The 20,781-nt window shown below is 43.4% G+C and overlaps 1 protein-coding gene across 1 annotated transcript in view; it reads right to left on the minus strand.

Moving 5' to 3' along the window:
- Positions 1–20,781, minus strand: part of LOC119401415 (centrosome-associated protein 350) — a 135,599-nt gene that overhangs the window by 94,095 nt on the left and 20,723 nt on the right. Inside the window, exons 6-9 of the mRNA XM_037668202.2 lie at positions 19,221–19,541; positions 17,845–18,459; positions 13,158–13,307; positions 8,834–8,932 (exon numbers count right to left, since the gene is read on the minus strand). Coding sequence (XP_037524130.1) covers positions 8,834–8,932; positions 13,158–13,307; positions 17,845–18,459; positions 19,221–19,541 — 1,185 coding nt within the window. The remainder of the gene's footprint in view (positions 1–8,833; positions 8,933–13,157; positions 13,308–17,844; positions 18,460–19,220; positions 19,542–20,781) is intronic.

The raw sequence follows: 20,781 nt of genomic DNA on the forward strand, positions 1-20,781 counted from the left end.
AGATCGCGCTACTCCTTCGCAAGCACCACCTGTGCAGCCTAACGTCACGGATAACGCTGTTCTACAAGGCAGTTTCTGTCGACCTAGTCTTCCCAAGCTCGATATGCCAACGTTCAAGGGAGACATAAATGAGTGGACTGGATTCTGGGAACAGTTTGAGCAGACAGTTCACCTAAACAACGCCCTCTCGTCCACAACGAAGTTTTTCTACCTGCGGCGATATCTCGCCGGAGAAGCAGCAACGGCCATAGCAGGACTGCCAACATCTGAGTCTTGTTACAACGACGCTATCGATATCCTCAAGGAGCGCTTTGGGGACAGAAATCGAATCGAGCAGCATCACCTAGCCGCTCTAAGGAACCTTAGTCACGTTAAACAAGGCACTGACGTGCGAGGTCTGAGACGGCTGTACGATACTACACAGCTGCACATTCGTTGCCTGAACTCTCTCAACGTGCCTACGCTAAGCTTCTCCGCCATGCTTATTGACATACTGCAAAAGGCTCTACCGTACGACATCGTTCTTGCGTTTACTAGAGAGCAACGAACTAAAGCATTGAGGAGTGACTCATCCGGCGGCACCCAAGTTGTGTCTGAATCAGCTTCAGCAGCGGCTTCTTCAGATGCCAAGTTGAAAGAACTACTGGCATTCATTCGTGTCGAGTTGGAAAGTCGTGAGCAATGCATGACGCCAAGCGAAAAACGTTGTGAACGACCTGAAACGACAACAAGAGGTGCCACGGCGTCGGTTTTGCACAATTCATTTGTAAAGAAAGCGGACTGCTTTTTCTGCCGCTCCAAGAAGCATGGCACGCGTGCTTGTGACAGCGACCTGTCTCTTGCTTCTAAGAAGGAGAAACTTTCCAAGGACAACCGATGTTTCGCTGCACGTCCAGGGGACACCAGGCACGAGCCTGTCAAGTTAAGCTAACGTGCTCATCTTGCCATGGAAGACATGCAACAAGCATGTGCGATCCATCGTACCGCAAACCACGGGTCGATGCAGATTCATCAGGAAGCTGCACAGCAGTATTCGTTTCCCCCGAAACAGCAGTGTCAAATTCCACAGAGTTATCATGCAGTGGGCAGCGAGTAAACAACAAGGATACCGAAGTATATCTGCAGACCTTTCGTGCTTTGATCATCCAAAATAACAAGCACCGCTGTGTCAGAGGCATTCTGGATGGTGGAAGCCAGAGGTCCTTCATCAAAGAAGAAGTAGCCATCAAGATGAGTCTCAAGGTCGTAGGGGAGACAAGGATATCGTTCAACACGTTCGGCAGCGCATCTCCTTCTCGAGCTGAACGTCGGAAAATAGTTGAAGTACCTTTACGCAGTCAACAAGGCACCGGGCTTTACCGTATACAAGCTATTGTTGTTCCGGTGATATGCCACGACATCGCTGCGCCATCAGCTGACAGCCATTTCGTACAACAGCTGCGTTTGGAAAACAAGTTCCTGGCTGACGACCGTATGATCCTGCAAGTCGATGAAGAGCCAGAACTTAGTGTTCTTATCGGATCTGACTATCTGTGGAACATTCTGACTGGTGAAGTCATTCGCAGCACGGAAGTTCAAGGGCTCACAGCCGTCAACACTTGCTTCGGTTGGACACTGCAAGGACCGGTTCGTCAGAGAGGCTTTCTCGATCACAGCACTAACTTGATGGTTTATGTTATGCGAGTGGACACCAGCGAAGTTGAAGATCAAAGGACTTCTCAAGTTTTACGATCTTTCTGGGAACTGGAAACAATGGGCATTGAGGACGTTTATGAATCATCTGCAATCAAGTCCTTGGATCACTTCAGAAAGACCACACGAAAGTCCAATGGCCGATATGCTGTCGCTTTGCCGTGGAAAGAGGAATGCAAGCACCTCATCGGAGACAATCGCGACGTTGCCGTCAACCGTCTACAGAAGCTGGTGAAGAGACTATCGCGACAAGAAGGCTTGCTTGACCGCTACGATACAGTCATTCGACAGTATATGTTGCATGGCCACGCAGAAGTTGTACCCAAGGATGTTCGCGATCACCATCCCGTTTACTACATGCCACACCGGGAGGTCATCAAAGAAGAGTCACTGACCACCAAACTCCGGGTTGTGTTCGATGCATCATCGCATGGCCCAGGACTACTATCACTCAACGACTGTCTGGAAAAGGGAGCTAATCTAAATCCAGAGCTTCTGCTTGTGCTACTTCGTTTTCGATGGTTTTTATTCGCCCTGAACGCGGACATCGAAAAAGCGTTCCTGCAAATTGAGATTCAAGAGCCAGACAGAGACGCCTTTCGATTTCTTTGGTTCGATAAGACACCCAACGAGAAGAACGCTAACGTTGTCGAATGGCGCATGACGCGCGTGCCTTTTGGGTCAACGGCAAGCCCATTTTTGCTGATGGCTACTATCCATAACCACCTAGACAACGCTGGTCCTGAAGACGAGAAGCTTGCGGCGAATCTGAAGAAGTCATTTTATGTTGATGACTTGCTCATTGGAGCAGATACGTTCAACGAAGCCCTTGAAGTTTACGGAAGAACGAAGTCAATCATGAATGACGCTGGGATGAATCTTCGAAAATGGAGAACCAATGACGACACACTGCAAGAAGTGTTTCTGGAGAAAGAAAAGCCGATAGATGGAGGCATTAATACGGTTGTATTGGGCAATACGGCTGTATTGGGCATGCAGTGGAATACCAACTGCGACAGTTTTGAGTTTACTCTTAAGTCAGTTATGGAATACTTGACGTCAACAAAGGCAAATACCAAGAGGCATCTACTAAAGACGGCATCCAGGATCTATGACCCGCTTGGAGTACTCTCACCCTTCACAGTAACAGCCAAGCTTCTTTTTCAGCAATTGTGGGTTCGAAACGTTGCGTGGGACGAAGAGTTGCCCAAGGAAATCGGCACACCATGGAATAAATGGTGCACGGACGTCCTGCAGCTTGGCTCGATTAGAATTCCGCGCTGCGTAAGAAGCAGTCTCCAAGGAGTCACGGATACGGCGGAACTTCACATTTTTGTGGATGCTAGCTTGAAAGCATACGGCGCATGTGCTTATCTGAAGGCAACCAACCTGCAAGGCGAGTCTACTACTACGCTCGCAGCAGCGAAATGTAGAGTTGCGCCGATGAAATCACTCACGTTGCCGAAGTTGGAGTTGATGGGCGCAGTTATCGGAGCAAGACTATTGAAGTACATCCGATCTGCGTGGGATCACCGGCAGTTTCCTTGCACTATGTGGACCGACTCCACTATTGTGCTCAGCTGGATCCGAGGAAGCGGGGACAAACTGAACCAGTTCGCCAAAAATAGGGTGAAGGAAATTTCAAGTATAACGGTCCCAGAAGAATGGCGTTACTGTCCAGGACAAGAAAATCCCGCAGACCTGATTACACGTGGCATGTCTGCAAAGTCTCTTTTGGAAAGCTGCGTCTGGTGGAGCGGTCCAGAATGGCTCCCGCGAACGAGTTCGGAATGGCCTACAGAACCCATCATGGTCTCACAGGAAAATGTGGACCTAGAACCTGAGCCTGTGGTGTTTAAGGTACTCATTCAGGCGAAAAGGAAAGATGACACATTCATCGATCTCACAAGATTCAGTGACTTACAGAAGTTACTACGCGTAACTGCGCTGGTATTTCGCTTTGTTGAAAAGTGCCGACATGTGCAAAAAACCACTCAAGGCAAAATATCCGCAGCAGAAATGAAGAACGCCGAAGAATTATGGATCCTTCGAGTGCAGAAAGAGGCGTTCAAAGAAGACATTTGCCAGTTGACGCGCGGAAAAGCCACTAACAAGAATTCTGTGCTGAGAGATCTACATCCCTTCTTTGGTCCCAAAGGAGAACTTCGCCTTGGCGGAAGACTTCAAGAGTTGGACGGTACTTACCAAGAGAAGCATCCCGTCATTCTGCCATATAAACATGAGTTCACGAGATTAATTGTGACAGAGGCGCACTGCCGTGCGTTACATGGTAACGTGTCAAGCACAATGATGCAAGTGCGACAACGGTTTTGGGTTATACAAGCTAGGCAAGAGGCTAAAAAAGTCATCAACGCTTGTTTTTTGTGCAAGAGATACAGTGCAAAACGTACTGATGTCAAGTATGCGCCTATACCCGTAGACAGAATCAGAATGTCTCGGCCGTTTGAAGTGGTGGGCGTAGACTTTGCAGGCCCACTGTACGTCAAGCAAAGAGAGTCGAAGTCTGGCACTGCGAAGACTTTCGTATTGCTTTTCACTTGTGCGAGTACCAGAGCGGTACACCTTGAACTGACAAGTGGCCTGTCATCAGCGGTTTTCCTCCTTGCGTTTCGCAGATTTCTATCACGCAGAGGAATTCCTCTTACTATTTACTCTGACAACGCCCTGGCATTCAAGAGAGCATCGCGAGACTTGCAAGACTTTTGGACAGTCATGAATGGATCCCCCTTTTCCACTTTTCTTGCTTCCTATCGCATCGAATGGAAGTTCATTGTACCTAGTGCACCATGGTGGGGAGGATGGTGGGAGAGATTGATACGGTCAGTGAAGACAGCGCTTCGCAAGACACTTGGAAAACAAACGCTCGATAGCGAAGAGCTCAGAACACTACTGACGGAAGTGGAGGCCGTAATCAATTCGAGGCCGCTGACTTATATGTATACGGACGCAAGAGAACCTGCTCCGATTTGTCCAGCCAATTTTTTAGTCGGAAAATCTCTATTGGCTCAACCGGTGGAAAGCGGCGAAGAATACCAGAGCCGAATATTGCAGACAAGCCAGGAAAACCTAATTAAAAAACTACGACATAGGAACAAGCTCCTCAAGCACCTGTGGCTTCGTTGGAAGAAAGAATATTTACTTGAGCTTCGTTCACTTCATCACTACCCAACAGCGAGAGATAAGGGCTTAAAGGTCGACGACATAGTGATCGTCGAGGAACCCAATGCCTCACGATGTGTTTGGCCACTCGGAAGAATAACAGAGGTATATCCTGGACGCGACGGACTGGTACGAGCATGCCGAGTTCAAACTCAAGGCGGAAAGATTACGAGGCCTGTGCAAAAACTGTACCCACTAGAAATACCATCAGTTTCGGCGGGCCGGGAGAATGTAGAAAAAGAAGTGGTTTAATAAAGGATGGGGCCTCGTAGAGAAAAAGAAGATGACGATGAGGAACGAATGGGCCCTGTGTGTCTGCGTCAGTCTCTCGCGTTTTTAATAACCGCAATAATTGTATCCGATACGATACTTGCCAAATGTATCTTAAGATACTTCGATACATTCGCAAATTTGTTATTATAGATCCATATAATGTAGCAGCAAACGCTTCTTGCACAAAATGTCTGCTTGAAACTTATTAACTGTGACCCACGTTGTTTCATTTCAATGAGATGTCAAATAGTATCTTAAAAGTTTTGTCCTTCTTGCTCAAAGTACATTAGCTCAATTCCGAAATAACTTACTGGGGTTTGTTTAAGCTGCTTAACAGGACACCTCTTTATAAACTTCGCTGACAGCGATTCTTGCTTGTTTTTTTTTTTTTTTTTTTTTTTTTTTTTTTGTAACTGATGGGAGTCGCTGCTCAGCTTGCCGACGGGTTGCCATCTAATCACAAGAGTTTCAATAAGAAGCCTTGCACGATGGTGCAAATAGTGGATCCCCGGACAGCTGTACAGCAGCAACAAAGCTGGTAGCGACATTTTTTATGACGCTATAGTGTATACGTAGAGGACATAAAACAGAAATGGCTGTTCATATTCTACGTATCTTCTAGTGTAAAGCGTTCGTTATGAATATACTCACTAACGTAGAATTTTTGAACAATTTTTCTTCAACGAAAGAACATGTGCAGCCAGGAAACGTCTCAGACGTATTGCATCGTCACGTGGTATAGTGTCGAATACGAAGGCGGCAGTCAAATTGTAGAAACGAAACTCTCTACTGCGAGCTAACTTGCGCCAAGAAAACTAAGTAACTGATAGTACAAGCAAAGCACGCTGCACGGTGATCACATTCGTCGGTCGTCGGTAATCTGATCATCGGCGGAACGCGTCGTCGTTCATACATCATGGATCAAACCTTCCAGTTTTATCACTGGAGCTCGCGCAAGGTCCCGATTAAACTAGACTACTCGCGTCCTGCGCGTAGTTGTAACAGAACAATTGGAAAAAATTGCGAAGCTTCCGAAACATTGCGGCGCGGCTTGCGATGAGTGATAGTTGCACAAGGCGTCGCAGGACACCGCCGCTATTCGCGCTATTGCCACTTACAGCTCTGATGATCTGGCGACTAGTATAGTAAAAAAAATCAGGGAGGCCAAATAAACAAATAAAAGAAGTTATAAGTAAAATAGACAGGGGAATCTGTATCAAACATTCACTGTGAATAAGTATAGAAACCCGATGGAGGCGGGACCACTATTAGCTATGCCAATTACGGATGAAGCATCGTCAGCTTACCTGTTAAGGTAAGACGATAGAAAATTAATTGCCTATGCAAAATGCCTGAAAATACCAGTTGGTTCGCTCATGAGAAAAACAGTGCATTTCGTATATATGTTTCTCCAATCCTCCATCTAACATCTATAAGATAGCTCCTAATAATTTCCATTATTATAATGCGAACTCCATTTCACTATTTTATTAAGCAGTTGGGTAGAATGGTTTTTACTGTATACTCAAAGCCCGTCGTGGTGGCCTGGTGGTTATGGTGCTCGACTATACTGACCCGAAGGTCACAGGAACAATATCCTTGAGGCCAATGTATTTAGGTTTAGGTGCACGTTGAAAAACCCCGGGTGGTCGAAATTTCCGACGCCCTCCACCACGGCGTCTCTCATAATCATAACGTGGTTTGGGCACGTTAAACCTCAAATATTATTATTACTGTATACTCAAGGCACGCCCACATAACTATATATTTGTTTTCAAAATCTCCTTGACAGAACAGTAAATTCAAGTGAAGTATAAAAGTGTAAACAGTAGCAAATATAACGCAGACATTTAAAAGTAGCAACAAAGCAGAGAGCTGCTTTTGGCAGCCCTTTACAAAAGAGATATTTCATCAACACCGGAAAAAACAATAGAGACCTAAGTAATGTATCATATCCAAAGGAAGCGCAGATAAGAAAGCATTTACAATCAAATTATGATTTCAAAAATCTTTGAAAAAAGATAGCAGGAGGAAAAAGGTACGGTACACCGAGATATCTTTCGCTAGGTAAAGGCTTGTTCTAATAGATCGAGCATCGGTATCGGTAGAGCTATAGTTCTTAAAACATTATCTGCATAAAGCCAAGGTCATCGTATGTAGGGCAAACTTACATCCACGAAGTCCTTCAAGTCGCTGGTGTGTGAAAGCCATGAGACGCGAAGCAACTCCGTTCTTGCATTCTTCAGATTTAGTAATGCAAGAGAATCTTCAATAACGACACGAAAGCGGCGTAAGGATTTCCGTGACAGACGCTGCGCTTATTAGAGTGCGAGGCACTGGACCGTGGCTAAGAGAAAGTGTCATGAAACTGACACAAATAAAACAAAACAAATTCGAGAGAACAAGTACTACGTGGGCCATGGGTGTAGACGTTCGCGCGCGTTTATGTCGAGAATGCGCGAGCGCTGCCACTTGACTCTGTTCCACCAATAAGGACTCGCAGACCTCATCACTTTTTACTTTTCTCATCACCTGCCCTCGCTAGAGGACTCTGGCAGAAAGATAAATTTATGTCACTGCCCTTAGTTTTATTCAGGTGGCTTAGTGGCGCCAGTTCCAGCTTCAGAAGCGGAATTCAGCCAGCGATATTTGTTTCGCATGGTGGTGTTGCGATAGCAGTATCTTGTATCTTAAGATACACGATACATTATTGAATGTATCGGAATTACAGATACTGATACTCGTTTTGCGAGACGTATCGCGATACAGATGCAAGATACCCAAAGAGTATCTAAGATAGTATCTAAGATACATGTATCTTCGATACTGCCCAGCACTGTTTTCCTTGCATATTTTTGGGCGTCTCAGTAGCGCACTGCAATTGGTAGCAATGCATAACCAACTGGCCCAAACCTTTCCTCTTCTTGTAATCTTGAACAGTTGCTTCCCCCAGGGGCACTTTTTACCAGTCTCAAACTCAATGGGACACAAGTATGAAACATTCCTTCCAAAGAAAATCCCACAAAATAAAAAAAAGTATCAAGCTACAGCCCCACATCCATTCGAAATCACACAATAAGCATAAGGTTATGAACATGAGCCTATATAGCTTCTACAATACTTACCACAACATTACCAAATAAGTGTCACCGATAAATGATCGTCACGACATGGTGCTAAGTAAGGAACACTGCATGATTACAGTTTCCAGTGAACTTTTCTGACAAATGAAAAATCTGAATATGAAACTTCACAAAATTCACAAAACAAAAATGTCCTAAAGAACTTGGTTAGTCAGTTTTAAAGTGCAGTGAGCTCAGGTTACATAAAAACCTCAAAGGGCATCGGTGACGTTTTCCGATATCCTGGATCTATAATCTCACTGGTGACCCCAAGGTCGCGGGATCGAATCTTGGCCACGGCGGCCACATTTTCGGTAGAGGCGACAATGTTTGAGGCCCGTGTACTTAGATTTAGGTGCACGTTAAAGAACCCCAGGTGGTGGAAATTTCCAGATCCCTCCACTACGGCGTCCCTCATAATCATCTTGTGGTTTTGGGACGTAAGATCCTAACAATTATTGGATCTATAATTTCAAAGGAACTTAATTCCATGATAAACCACATGACTTTGGTATTTGTCATTTGCTTGTGGAATGCAGTATACTTTGAAACTTCACAGTACTTACCTGAAACCCCTGTTTCTTTCACTGATGAAGCAGCTAGGTATGGGCCATGTATCCTCAAGGCTAAGTTTCTGCCCTTCTTCCAACTGGTTGGTGTGATTACTGCATGCACAATAAAATGAAAATTTTTTTGTAGCAACATGTTTCCAGCAAGATATCTGCTGTCAGAGTGAAGTGAAATGCAAATGAGAATATGCATACATATGCACTACATTTCACCGTACTTCTCATGCCCAATTCCATGAAAGCCTAATGCGTGATGGCTATGATGTCACTCAACATTATTTAACCCTGAAACTTGGCATACAAGAGTAAATCGTGCCATGCTGCAAACATGGAAACAGATTACATCCTATTCATTTTTTCCCCTTTCGTATTTCATTCTAACATGGCAGTACTTCCCAAAGCACATCCCTGAGCCACGAAAGAAGGGGTGAGGAGATGCAATGACCACTACACCAAGTAAAGCTGTTTTATAACAAATAATAATAATAATAATAATAATAATAATAATAATAATAATAATAATAATAATAAAGTACAACAGTACTTCATTTTGAAGTGAGATATAAAAAAGAAGACTACAAAAGTACTTTATCTTGAAGAGAGAGATAAAAAAAGAACACTCAATTTATGCGCAACAAAACAAAGTTTTTCTTTTATTTTTACTACATAAGAATGTTCTTTCTTATAACTAAAAAATGAAAGCAGTTAACAAGGCAGCTACAAACTCGAGATACGATATGAGAGTACTGATTATGATTCTTATGTCAAAAGATGAGTATGTTTGGTGTGCAACGCTGAAGTATGTAGGTTACTTTTTTTTTTATGCAAACATTCTCCTGTGGAAAAAAGGAAATTTTCTATAAACTGCCCTCTTGCCCCGTAACAAGCCTCCGCACAGAGTGCTATGCATGTTTACGCCTAGAATTACTATGTATGGCTCAGAAATTCATCAATAAAGCTTTATAATTCGGTATTGGATAGGTGATAACTAGGTGGAATGCACATAAAGGAGATAGTAACCAGCTTAACAAACAGCACCACTTGGACAGCTACTGCCTCCAGATGTGTTCAGAGATGGAGTTGCCAGCAAGCGACACCCCTGTGAACTATAATGGCTACTCCCCTGGATGAAGTGACAGTGCTGTTGCAGTCCTTGCAGAAAATTGCATATTGCCTGAGGAAGTTTGTGTTGATTTGAGGTGTGTTTGTTGAACACACAGTACTTTTGGATTTAATTGATGCAGGAGTTCTTTAATGTCAATATTATGGAGAATATTTCTGACATTCCAATGTAATACCCGTGTCTTTATCTCGAGGAAGAGGCTAGTGCTAGGTGTTTAAGAAAAGACACCTAACCTACAGAGCCCTTTCCAGACCCTGTAATGCAGAGTTTATCTCTTCAGGAATGTCTGACATAACCATGCCACTCCACAGGCGCCAGTACCACTGTGTCGCTGGAAGACGAGTCCTCCACCCCCCAAGAGGCATCAGACATCTGCTCTTGCAAATGGTGAAATTGTTTGGATGGCCTTGTCTCAACAGATCCAACCTTAGGGCCCACTAGCTCAAACACTGATGGGTCTTTCTACAGGGAACGCGGAGCAGCACTGACTACGACTGCTGGGGGGAATGGATGGCGCTACCCCCTGACGTGTCACATTGACAAAGCTACCCTTAGAAGGGTAGAACATTCACTTGTGTGCATCCTTAAACGGGATATTTTCTTTTACCTTTAGCATTAAATTCCTGTCTCCTTTTTATGATGAACAGGACCTTGAGCAGCAGCGTGTTCCCCATCACACTTCACACAATGTGGAGTGTGTTCACAGGACTGATGGATGCTCGCTGGCACTACATTTGGCATAGATAAGATGGCTGCAGAAGTTCTATAAATCTCTGGCACTTTAAACATTGGAGAGGATTAGGGACATACAGACTGACCCATATCTTTACATGGGCCTGTTGCACTGGAGCTTTGAACACACCATGCTGCAACCTGGTGGCAAGTGCCAAAGCTCGGTAGTACAAGTTCCAACCCTCCGCATTGAGTTACAGTGTCATCGAGCTGTACAGCCAGCCTCGCTTGCTTCATTTGTGTGTCCAGGCTACACTTCATAGTTTATTTTGGGCGTTTACAACCAGAAGAGGCACTCTGATTCGCTGACAGTATGCTGTGTCTCCCCTCATCAAAACTGCACTTCATTCTCCTCCTCACCATGCAAAATGCTGAATGAAAACAGCCGTCAACTCTCTATGATACCCTGGGTGGTGTGTTTTAGTTGTTATTTCACAATTGCCATGCACAGGAACTTCGAAGGTTTAAGAAAATTTTTTATCATAACGCTGTACACAATTAAACGAAAGCCCATACAGTGGCATAAACTGCTGCAGCTGGAACGCATTGCTAAGAGGACAAGTGAAACAAAACCAGCTATCGTGGTACAGCCAGCTAGTTACACCATTAAGACAGGGCAATGTAAATACAAATTTGTGTTTAATGATCAATTGTAAAATTCTATGTATTGCAATTAAACAAATGAATGACAAATTAACGAAACTATCACAGCCACATCATTCTCTATGAGCAATACTCCTGCACATGAATTCAAACGTCAAGGAGACACAATCACACATTTACTAATGGGTCTTTACCACATAAACATGTTTTCACCTGGCAGTCCACAGTAGCCAGTGTTGACTCTTACTAGAAGTGATCAGACTAGCCATACTCTGTCACAATGGTAACAAGTTATCTCATTTCCTTTTTTTTATTAGTTGATTATATTATTGTGTACGGGCCACAGTTATGAGTTAAGGTGCATTAAATTTATCATGTCAGCTGATACAGCTTGCCACTGCAAGTTGACATCGTATGAGCACTTCTCAAAAGCGGGATTGCAGTGACTGTGCCTTTACTTCTCGTGGGTAGTGTAGTCATTCAACACATCCCTTCCGTTTCGATGGAAGGAATGTTTCAAAGCCAGGAAATTAATGCATGAAATTATCCAAAATTCTTAACGCTGTGCAGCTCAGACATCACAGATACACCATGAGGCCTTGCATTTGGAGACAGCCTCTCATTCTGTACCACCCGAAACCAGTGGGCACGGCATGGAAGGTACTGTTGACTGGTGTTTCCACAAGGCTGCCTAGGTAGGACATCACATGACACCCATAGCCTGCCTCGATGGTCTCAGACAGGACGTTTGAACCCAATGTGAAATTCAGTTTCTGCCTGAATCCTTTTATCATCACATCTGATCTGGATACATCTTAAATTGATAAGCTTATATTATCCTTTTAAAAATTCAATTTCTGTTAGCTCCATCAAGTCAACATCTGAAATGACACCATGGGTAGTTCATTGTGCAATGTGGGGCCACAGTCACTGGGACATTTCGAAAGGACAGTAGGTTCTGTATTTTCATGAGCCTGTTGAGAAGTTCCAGCAGAAGGTCACCGGTGACCAACTTCGTAGCTTTGTAACCTGTACCGCTGGTCTCTTTTAAGCACTTTGAAACAAAAAATGGTGAGATAACTTGCAAGTCTTTTAAGGTTTCTTGGTGTGAACTAGTACATGATAGAGTGATAAGTTGTCTTCTTCTTGGGCAAAAAAGTTTGAATACTCCTTCAGTGCACCTCCTTTTCTGGGGCTGATTAGAAAGCACAGGAAAGAACCTAACCATAAATTAATTATTAACTTGGAAGTTTAATTAACTGTCAATTCGCCAGCCACATACTATGAAGCCCAACAGCGGGATGCTGCACGACCTGTAGAAATAAATCCTGCAAATGTATACTGTACATTACCAATATAACTCAATATAACTGAAGCCTAAAATGGCTACTTCACATAAGGTTAACATTTGCCACCCAGAAAGGTGGAAGTAAATAGAAGAGAGAATACAGGAAAGATTGAAAGTGAGAGAGAAATACAAAGATTTAAAGAGAAGCTTAGGGAAAGGCAACTGCTAATTGGTGAAGTGGTAACCAAAGGAAGTAGGGGCCAAAGGGGTATGTTGCCTTAGCCAAGTTGCCTTAAAGGTCGAAGCACTCGGTATCTGCTCAACCCCCAGGATCCCCTTTTCCCTGTACATGGCTAAGCCACACATGGCTACACTTGGGAGGGATCAAGCCCCCGTTAGCTTGAGTCCATGGTGTTGCTACACACCACATGCCTGCTTATGCAGATGCCCCTGGGGGCAAAAAAAAGAAAACATTTAAAAAATGCTATGCAAACAAACTCAGTTCCTTTCTCTCACAGTCATACTTTCAAGCATTTGTGCACACTGTCAAAAACTATGTTTTCGTATGATCTAACCTGATGGTTTCACAGGATGATCCCCAGCATTGGTCTTCTCATGGGTCACAAGACATCCATGCTGATTTAATCCTGCAGACTGGGCACTTGGCTCTTTTCTTTCTGCCAAATTTACCTCACCAGCATCTTCTAGCTTGTCTATCTTGCTTGCTGCAAGTAAAAAAACAAGTTGGTATACCTTTTAGGCACTTAATCTAAGGTTTTCAAACCTTGTTACGAGTCACTTTCATGAAGTGCAGCTGCGTGAAGTTGCTTCCATGAAACATTTCACCTGTTTGTTGCACCATCAGATTATCATTTCAGCCGTAGGCTTAACAGACGAATAGCATGGCATTTTTTTACAGATTCCAACAGCCAAAATTAACTGTTCGCAAAGATACAATGAACTTCAGCAGCTGGCATAAAGGCAATAGCTGTAGCTTTTTTTCAAGAAAAAAGTATACTATGCTTCAAGAAAGTATACTATGCTATTTTGGGGTTTTACATCCAGAAACCACGATATGATTATGAGGGACGCCGTAGTGGAGGGCTCTGGAAATCTTGATTATGGGGTGTTTTTTAACGTGCAGTAAATCTAAATACATGGGCCTCTAGCATTTCACCTCCCTCGCAAATGCGGCAGCGGTGACTAGGATTCGATCACGTGACCTTCGGGTCATCAGTTGAGCACCGTAACCACTAGACCACCATGGCATCATCATCATCATCAGCCTGTCTACGCTCACTGCAGGGCAAAGGCCTCTCCCATGTTCCGCCAATCAACCCGGTCCTGTGCTTTCTGCTGCCACGTTATACCTACAAACTTCTTAATCTCGTCCACCCACCTAATTTTCTGTCTCCCCCTCACGCGTTTGCCATCTCTTGGAATCCAGTCAGTTACCCTTAATGACCACCGGTTATCCTGCTGACGTGCTATGTGCCCGGCCCATATCCATTTCTTCTTCTTGATTTCAACTCTGATATCCTTAACCCCCGTTTGTTCCCTGACCTACTCTACTCTCTTCCTGTCTCTTAAGGTTACACCTATCATTTTCCTTTCCATCGCTCACTGCGTCGTCCTCAATTTAAGTTGAACCCTCTTTGTAAGTCTCCAGGTTTCTGCTCCGTAGGTAAATACCGGTAAGATGCAGCTGTTATATACCTTCCTCTTGAGGGAAAGTGGTAGACTACCATTCATGATTTGATAATGTTTGCCGAATGAGCCCCATCCCATCCTTATTCTTCTAGTTATTCTTCTAGACCACCATGGCGGGTGACAACAAATGCTGTTCAGAGGCATTTGGAAGGATGTATAGACGTATTGATCTGTGAATCCATTAAGCCATGCTTCCTAATGACTTTCAAAGAGGAGAAAAGGATCAGAAAAAATTCCTTCCTGATTAAGAAAAAAAAATGCCATCCACTAGAAAGTATCCATTAAAATTAAATTATATTCTGCAGTTTTAATGCAAAAACCATGATATCATAGGCGTGCGCACGGGGAGGGGGGTGGCTGCCCCTCTCTTCACCTAAGAGGGAGGGGGGGAAGGGAAGCAAAGTCTGCCCCATACTTTGACACCCCCCCCTGAAGGGGAACACTGCGCATGCCTATGCATGATATGATCATGAGACACCATTGGGGGCCTTTATAATGATCACCTGGGGTCTTTTAATGTGTGGTTAAATCAAAGTACACAAGTATTTTTGGAGTGAATTGATTGCAGACGTTACACAATATTATATGAATATGTTACATTGTAGATCTTACATGACTAATTGAAGACCACAGTATTTAAGCATAATTTGTACCCTTTCGCTGAATATTGAAATCAAAATGTAATATACATCAAAACTTGCTCTTTTGGTACAAGAAGGTAGAGATAAAATTGAATAACTTGCATACTCGAGCTTTATGAATTTTTTATCTGCACATGACGACTCGATTACACTGCCATAACCAAACCACAATCAGGGTGGTTAAGTTTAAATGCCAAAAACAGCACAAGAGATTTTTTAAAAAATCCTTGAACAGGGAATATAGCTGGATAGCTGGAGACAACATTTCAACAAGTGGACTTGTCTTCATCAAGGCAACTACTGCATTCCTTAGCAGCGTTTTTATATGTGCCTTGCTCTCTCCCCCAACCACACAAAGTGGAGAAGGAGAAAGAAAGCAAGTGCAAAATAAATGAGGGGGGGGGGACTCTGAGATATGTTGGTGAGCGCATTGGGTAAGTAAGGGGAGGAAAACTAAAAGAAAGAAAAAAGGGCTGAGAAGTATCTAGTCAGTAAACTTGTTTTACAGTATAAACATAAGAAAAGATACGAGACTACACAAATGCTATTGCATACTTGCAGCTAAATTTCATTCAAACACCCTTTGTTCTTAAGTAGCGCTCACACAGAAAATACAAAACGCAATGAAGGATAAAAAAAAAGAGCTCCAATCCTCACTGTGAAGGTAGTTGGCTAGCGAAGCTATGACATCATCTGATCTGATAGACCAATGTGACGTAGCGTTGAATGATTGAACAATGCACTACACGAAATGACTGACAGCAAGACTATTAAATGCACTATACCATAGTGTTCACGATGCTCTCAGGGATATGAAAGAGAAAGTCAGCATCCAATTGTATGTGGCACAAAGCTGTAAGGAAATCCACATGGATTTCTCAGAAAGACAAGCTTCCTAGTTGACGAAAAATTCATCCTGGTGCAGAGTTCGAGCCAGGGACCAATGACTTTCCAGGGCAGTCTCTCTACCGATTGAGCTAACCAGGAGACTAGCGATTGGCATCGCGAGGGCAAATTAAGTGGTAACTTGAAGCACATGGGCACTGAATAAGCTCCTTAGGAGCTTATTCAGTGATTATTATGAATAAGCTCCTTAGGAGCTATGCATGGCCTTCCCATAGCGCTATAACAATACAAATTAAATAAGTTGCTAGGCAGGTTCTACATGCTTTACGTTACTTGAACTAACCTTACTATCGATCACGTGGTTTTGACAGTTTTGTGCTTTTCTTTACTGAAACAAATAACAATAATTGTTGGGGTTTTACGTTCTAATGGTGTCACTTTTGAGGGACACTAAGTGCAGAATGCGCATCTTTGTGCTCCTGGTTTTAGGGATACCTTTAACGTTATGGCTGATTTCTGTGGAGATAGCATCAACAAACACTAAAGCAAAGTTAACACTTTCGTTGGGAATATGCAGCTTTTATTTTGCAATTAGCCAAGCGTTTCAAAGAACTGACCAAACGCACTTGATCTTACATGCTTAATTTCAATGGACATAGGCACTCTTCACTTCAATTTATGAAACTGTTTTCTGTCAACAGAGATGAAGCAATCCCATGATCCGAGCCATACACAGCTTTGCTGTAAGACAGTATGAATACGTACCCCCAGTGCATTGTCTTCTGAGCCTACCACATTTCCTACAGCAATAACACAAGATCCGACAAGCACAACATGAAAAGTACACAAAGCACTTGTGAAATACTAAATGGTGCCACCCTTTATACTAGCACAAGCTTATTAGCAATGCTAGCGTATTGAAAAAATAAGTGTGTGTCAATGATGATGACGATTAAAACTGAATGAAAAAAAATGTTTGGGGACAACTAATACCACAGATATTCAAGGCACCTAACACAATTTATATCTTGCCCAGCCAGCTGCATGTTACCACTAGCATTTCTCTGATAACTTGTTTCTTCATTATGCTTGCATTATTTGCTAAATAATTATTCGAACCAACCGGCCAGCCACCAGATTTGTAAATACAAGCTGTGTTATGCCACACCAGTACAGTGAAACCTCGGTGATACGATCGCAGCTCATACGAATTTCGGGGTGATACGAATTTTTTGTTGGCCCTGGCCAAGGCCCATTGGCCTGCAATGTAATGGAGTACGGTTGTTGCGAACCGATTTTCACCCAGCGACGTTTGATACGAACTTACGCTACCGCCCAGGTACGAAGGAGGCTGTTCGCGCTGTCGCGGAAGACACACCAAGTACGCGTGATCGCGGGAACGCAAGCGTGGGCATGCGCTCCGCACCGCCAATTCGTCAGAATCACGGTGTGAGAAAAACACTTTTCTGAAGGTGGGCGAGGACCGAAAGAAGGCGAGGACGATCTTGGCGAAGGAGTCAGGCCTCACAACGTCAGCGTGCGCGACCGTTGAGGTCGCACTTGTGCGGGCACGGCCGTAAACCTCCCAAAAAACATCCCCAACACCTCCGCGATAACAAAATCATAACACAGGACCGTGGTTCTGTAATTCTGTGGCCTTGATACATCGCGTCAAAGCGTTTCTTTCGTTACTTTCGCTGCAGTACTCCGGTGTGATGCAAAAAAGCATACTAAGTTTCGAAGGGGCTACAGCTGTCGCAGGTCACAACGCACCTGGGTCATTAATTAAATAGTCGCGTACGGGCCGTATATTTACGAGTGTTGGTATGATTTGCGACACCAAAAAACTTAAGTGACAATCATTCAGGGTTCTTCCCGACGTTGCTGCGGTCCTGAAAAACAATAAATGAAAATGTATGCCAGCTTTCTTTTGTCGCATGCTAATTTTCCACGCTTTCTGGTCATACGAATTTCGGATGGTACGAATATTTTTGGTGGTCCCGTGAGATTCGTATCACCGAGGTTTCACTGTACATAAAAAGAAGGCAGCTAAGGCATTACTCACAAAGCTGCCGGACTTTCTTTTGCGTGGATGCGTCAGCTTGGAGAGAAAACCCTCTGTATTCCTTTGGTTGAGGTACAGAGGCAAACTTTCGTTTCCAAACAGGATCAATAGAAAATCCATTTGAAGCCCAATTTACAGGCTCATTTCCAGGAAAGTTTTCATGTCTGTAAGGTCCATCTGGCACAGTTGAGGTGGTGCATGGCCCCAAGTGCTTGCTTGCATCAGATCCCACAGTTTTCCTCTCCTTCAGATATTCGAGATACTCCTCCACACAATCTTGCGAACACAAGTTTACATTTTCCACCATTTCCAAGAAAGCAATGTTTCTGCATGAAGTATAGTCACCTTCCGAAAGGTCTTCTTCAGATGGCTTGCCAGATTCGACAGACAGAGCCACTGAGGTGTTAGTGGCAACAGTGGTGCTACTGGGCTTACAGAAGGTGGAAGCATCCACCAGCTTTGTAGGCTGCCCCTGTGCAGCAAATGGAGATCCTTGGACATCAACATTGTTTCCATTGTGGTCTGCCTGATGTTGCGAGGACTTGTCTTCACTGCGTCGAGAATCCACCACTTTCTTTTGCTTTTCGACCAACCTGCGGAGTTTCCGGCTGCTACCTGTGAATAACAAAACATCGATGCTTTCCATCTAAAGCCTCCACACCTTTGCTGTGAAGGCTTTAGCTGTAGAAGCACAAGCCAGAATAATCTCCTTTTTTGAGCTTCATCCTTTTGCCCCCAAAGGCACATTCAATGCAAAATATCCAGCACCAGCTGCAGAAAAAATTATTCAGTGGTTCTACACAAACTTTCACTGTTGGCAGCTGTTTTTATCTAGACACACCTTGTGGAGCTGCATTCAGAATGGGTGACACTGTCCCTAAAACAAGCTTTTTACTATACGTTGCAAAGGGTTACAGCAGTGGGCTTACAAAATACAGGCTTATGATATGGTGCAGTGGATAAGATTTCTTAATACTTTTCCACTAGCTAAGCATCACCTTAAAGAAATAACACAGCAAGTCTGCATTTTTCACCTATAGTTTTAACCCACCCCTCTTTCTTTTTTTAGAAGTAGGCTTATATGCTTTTAATAGGTGCAGGTGTTGCCTTCTCCCTTATATGAACGAAAGTGGAATGAATCAGGAGGCCTGGTTCTTTGTAAGACCTAGCCTAATGGAACTAACAGATAATGAAGCCAAGGAAAGCACAAGGGGCATTATATATAGTTTTTAATTGAAGTGTAATAATTATGACATGAAGAGATATTTCAAATGGACAAAAATGGAATTGCCGCCAGTGGGTACCAAATCAACAACCTTCAATGGTTGTGGGTTCAGTCCCCCTCAGTGGCAGGTTGACTGAAACCGAAAACTTACCGGATAAAATCTTGCTACCAGAATTTCGTGGACCCTGTTTTAGCAGACTACCGGCTTCATCGTTGATATAATGCGCTTTTCTTACATGGAGCCCACTATCACTTGCACTGCGTTTCGCTACAATGCCACCTACAGTAAACGTAACATTTGTAGCAGTTGTAATGGCAGCCGCTGAGGGCACAAAGCTGTTTTGAGTGCTGGACTGTCGAAGTGAGTGCATGAAGTCCAATTCATCATGATGTAGAAAGTCCAAATTTTTTATAGATTGCTGTGACAAAATGTGGCCTCTTTCTGTTGTCTGGGCTTGTGGTGATATCAGACCTTTAGAGAGGGAGAAAAAAAAGGTGTGCTTTTGAAAGGAACATCACAATGTGAACACACTGTTCTGACAGCTGAAACATGCTAGAAACATGCACATGCAACTTTAAAGAACAGCTTTTTTGACTGTTGTTACATATGAGGCTCACAGAAGCTTGCGTATATGTACTGTCATGGACAAGTGGAATAAAAACAAGTCAGGGTTAAGTAAAATGAGTTATCTCCTTGTTTTCACCAGTAAGTGTAACGTCAGCATGATTTCAACTTGCACGCATATTTTGAGGCCTAGACCATCATGGAAACCACATACACAATTAGCGATCCAAGATAGCGCTCTTGTGTAATCCCGCATGAAACCTATTCTACTTTGTAATTTCTTGTTCGTGTTTCATTTGTCCATGTCTGTACTACCATATGAGACCGAAGCATCTCATTGTCTACCAGAAATGGCCGAACCATGGTCAACATTCCCTCCACAACTCGGTGCATGTCTACAACAAATTACAAATAAGGACCGAAAACTTGTCTCAACTGTAGAGTTAAAGCTTTTCAAGAAACAACAGTGTCATAAAAACGAAGTCTTATGAGAGAAATATAATATTAGACGCTAGAAGCTTAAACCATAGAACGTGCTCAGCTTGTACTAGCACTGTACATACCTTATTCTAAAATTGTTGCATTTACCTGTGGTTTCATTCTCAAATTTTACACATTAACTTTAAAGAAAGAAGACATCTGTAAACAGGGGGTGGGTCGACAAGTGGACTTGTCTCCTTCAAGGCTAGAACTGATAATCAGTTCTAGCCTTGAAGAAGACAAGTCCACTTGTCGACCCACCCCCGTTTACGGATTTTTTCATTGCAAGCTTCCATCTTCCCCTTCCTGCTGTCTTTAAGAAAGAAGTGACTCTCAAATTTCTAAAATGTACTGCAAAAGCAGCAAGCCAATAAGCTGCACACATCTGTAAGTTGCCTGTTGGCACTGATGTGGTGCAGTAAAGGGTAGGTGCTCATGAAAGAAAAAAGGAAAAGCATCACATTACAGCTATTAGCAGCAGCTATATAGACGAAATGTAACAATAATGTGTACATGTCTTGTTGTTCATTAGCAAGCATGTAGAGTCTCCACCAAACTTTTCATGGTCGGCCTAATCATTCTTTAGATCACTGACTTCAGCTAAAATAATGATCATTACCAGCATGACTATGACCACTGCAGGGCAAAGACTTTTCCCATGTTTCTC

This window comes from Rhipicephalus sanguineus, chromosome 1, assembly GCF_013339695.2.
Source record: "Rhipicephalus sanguineus isolate Rsan-2018 chromosome 1, BIME_Rsan_1.4, whole genome shotgun sequence".
Lineage (NCBI taxonomy): Eukaryota > Metazoa > Arthropoda > Arachnida > Ixodida > Ixodidae > Rhipicephalus > Rhipicephalus sanguineus.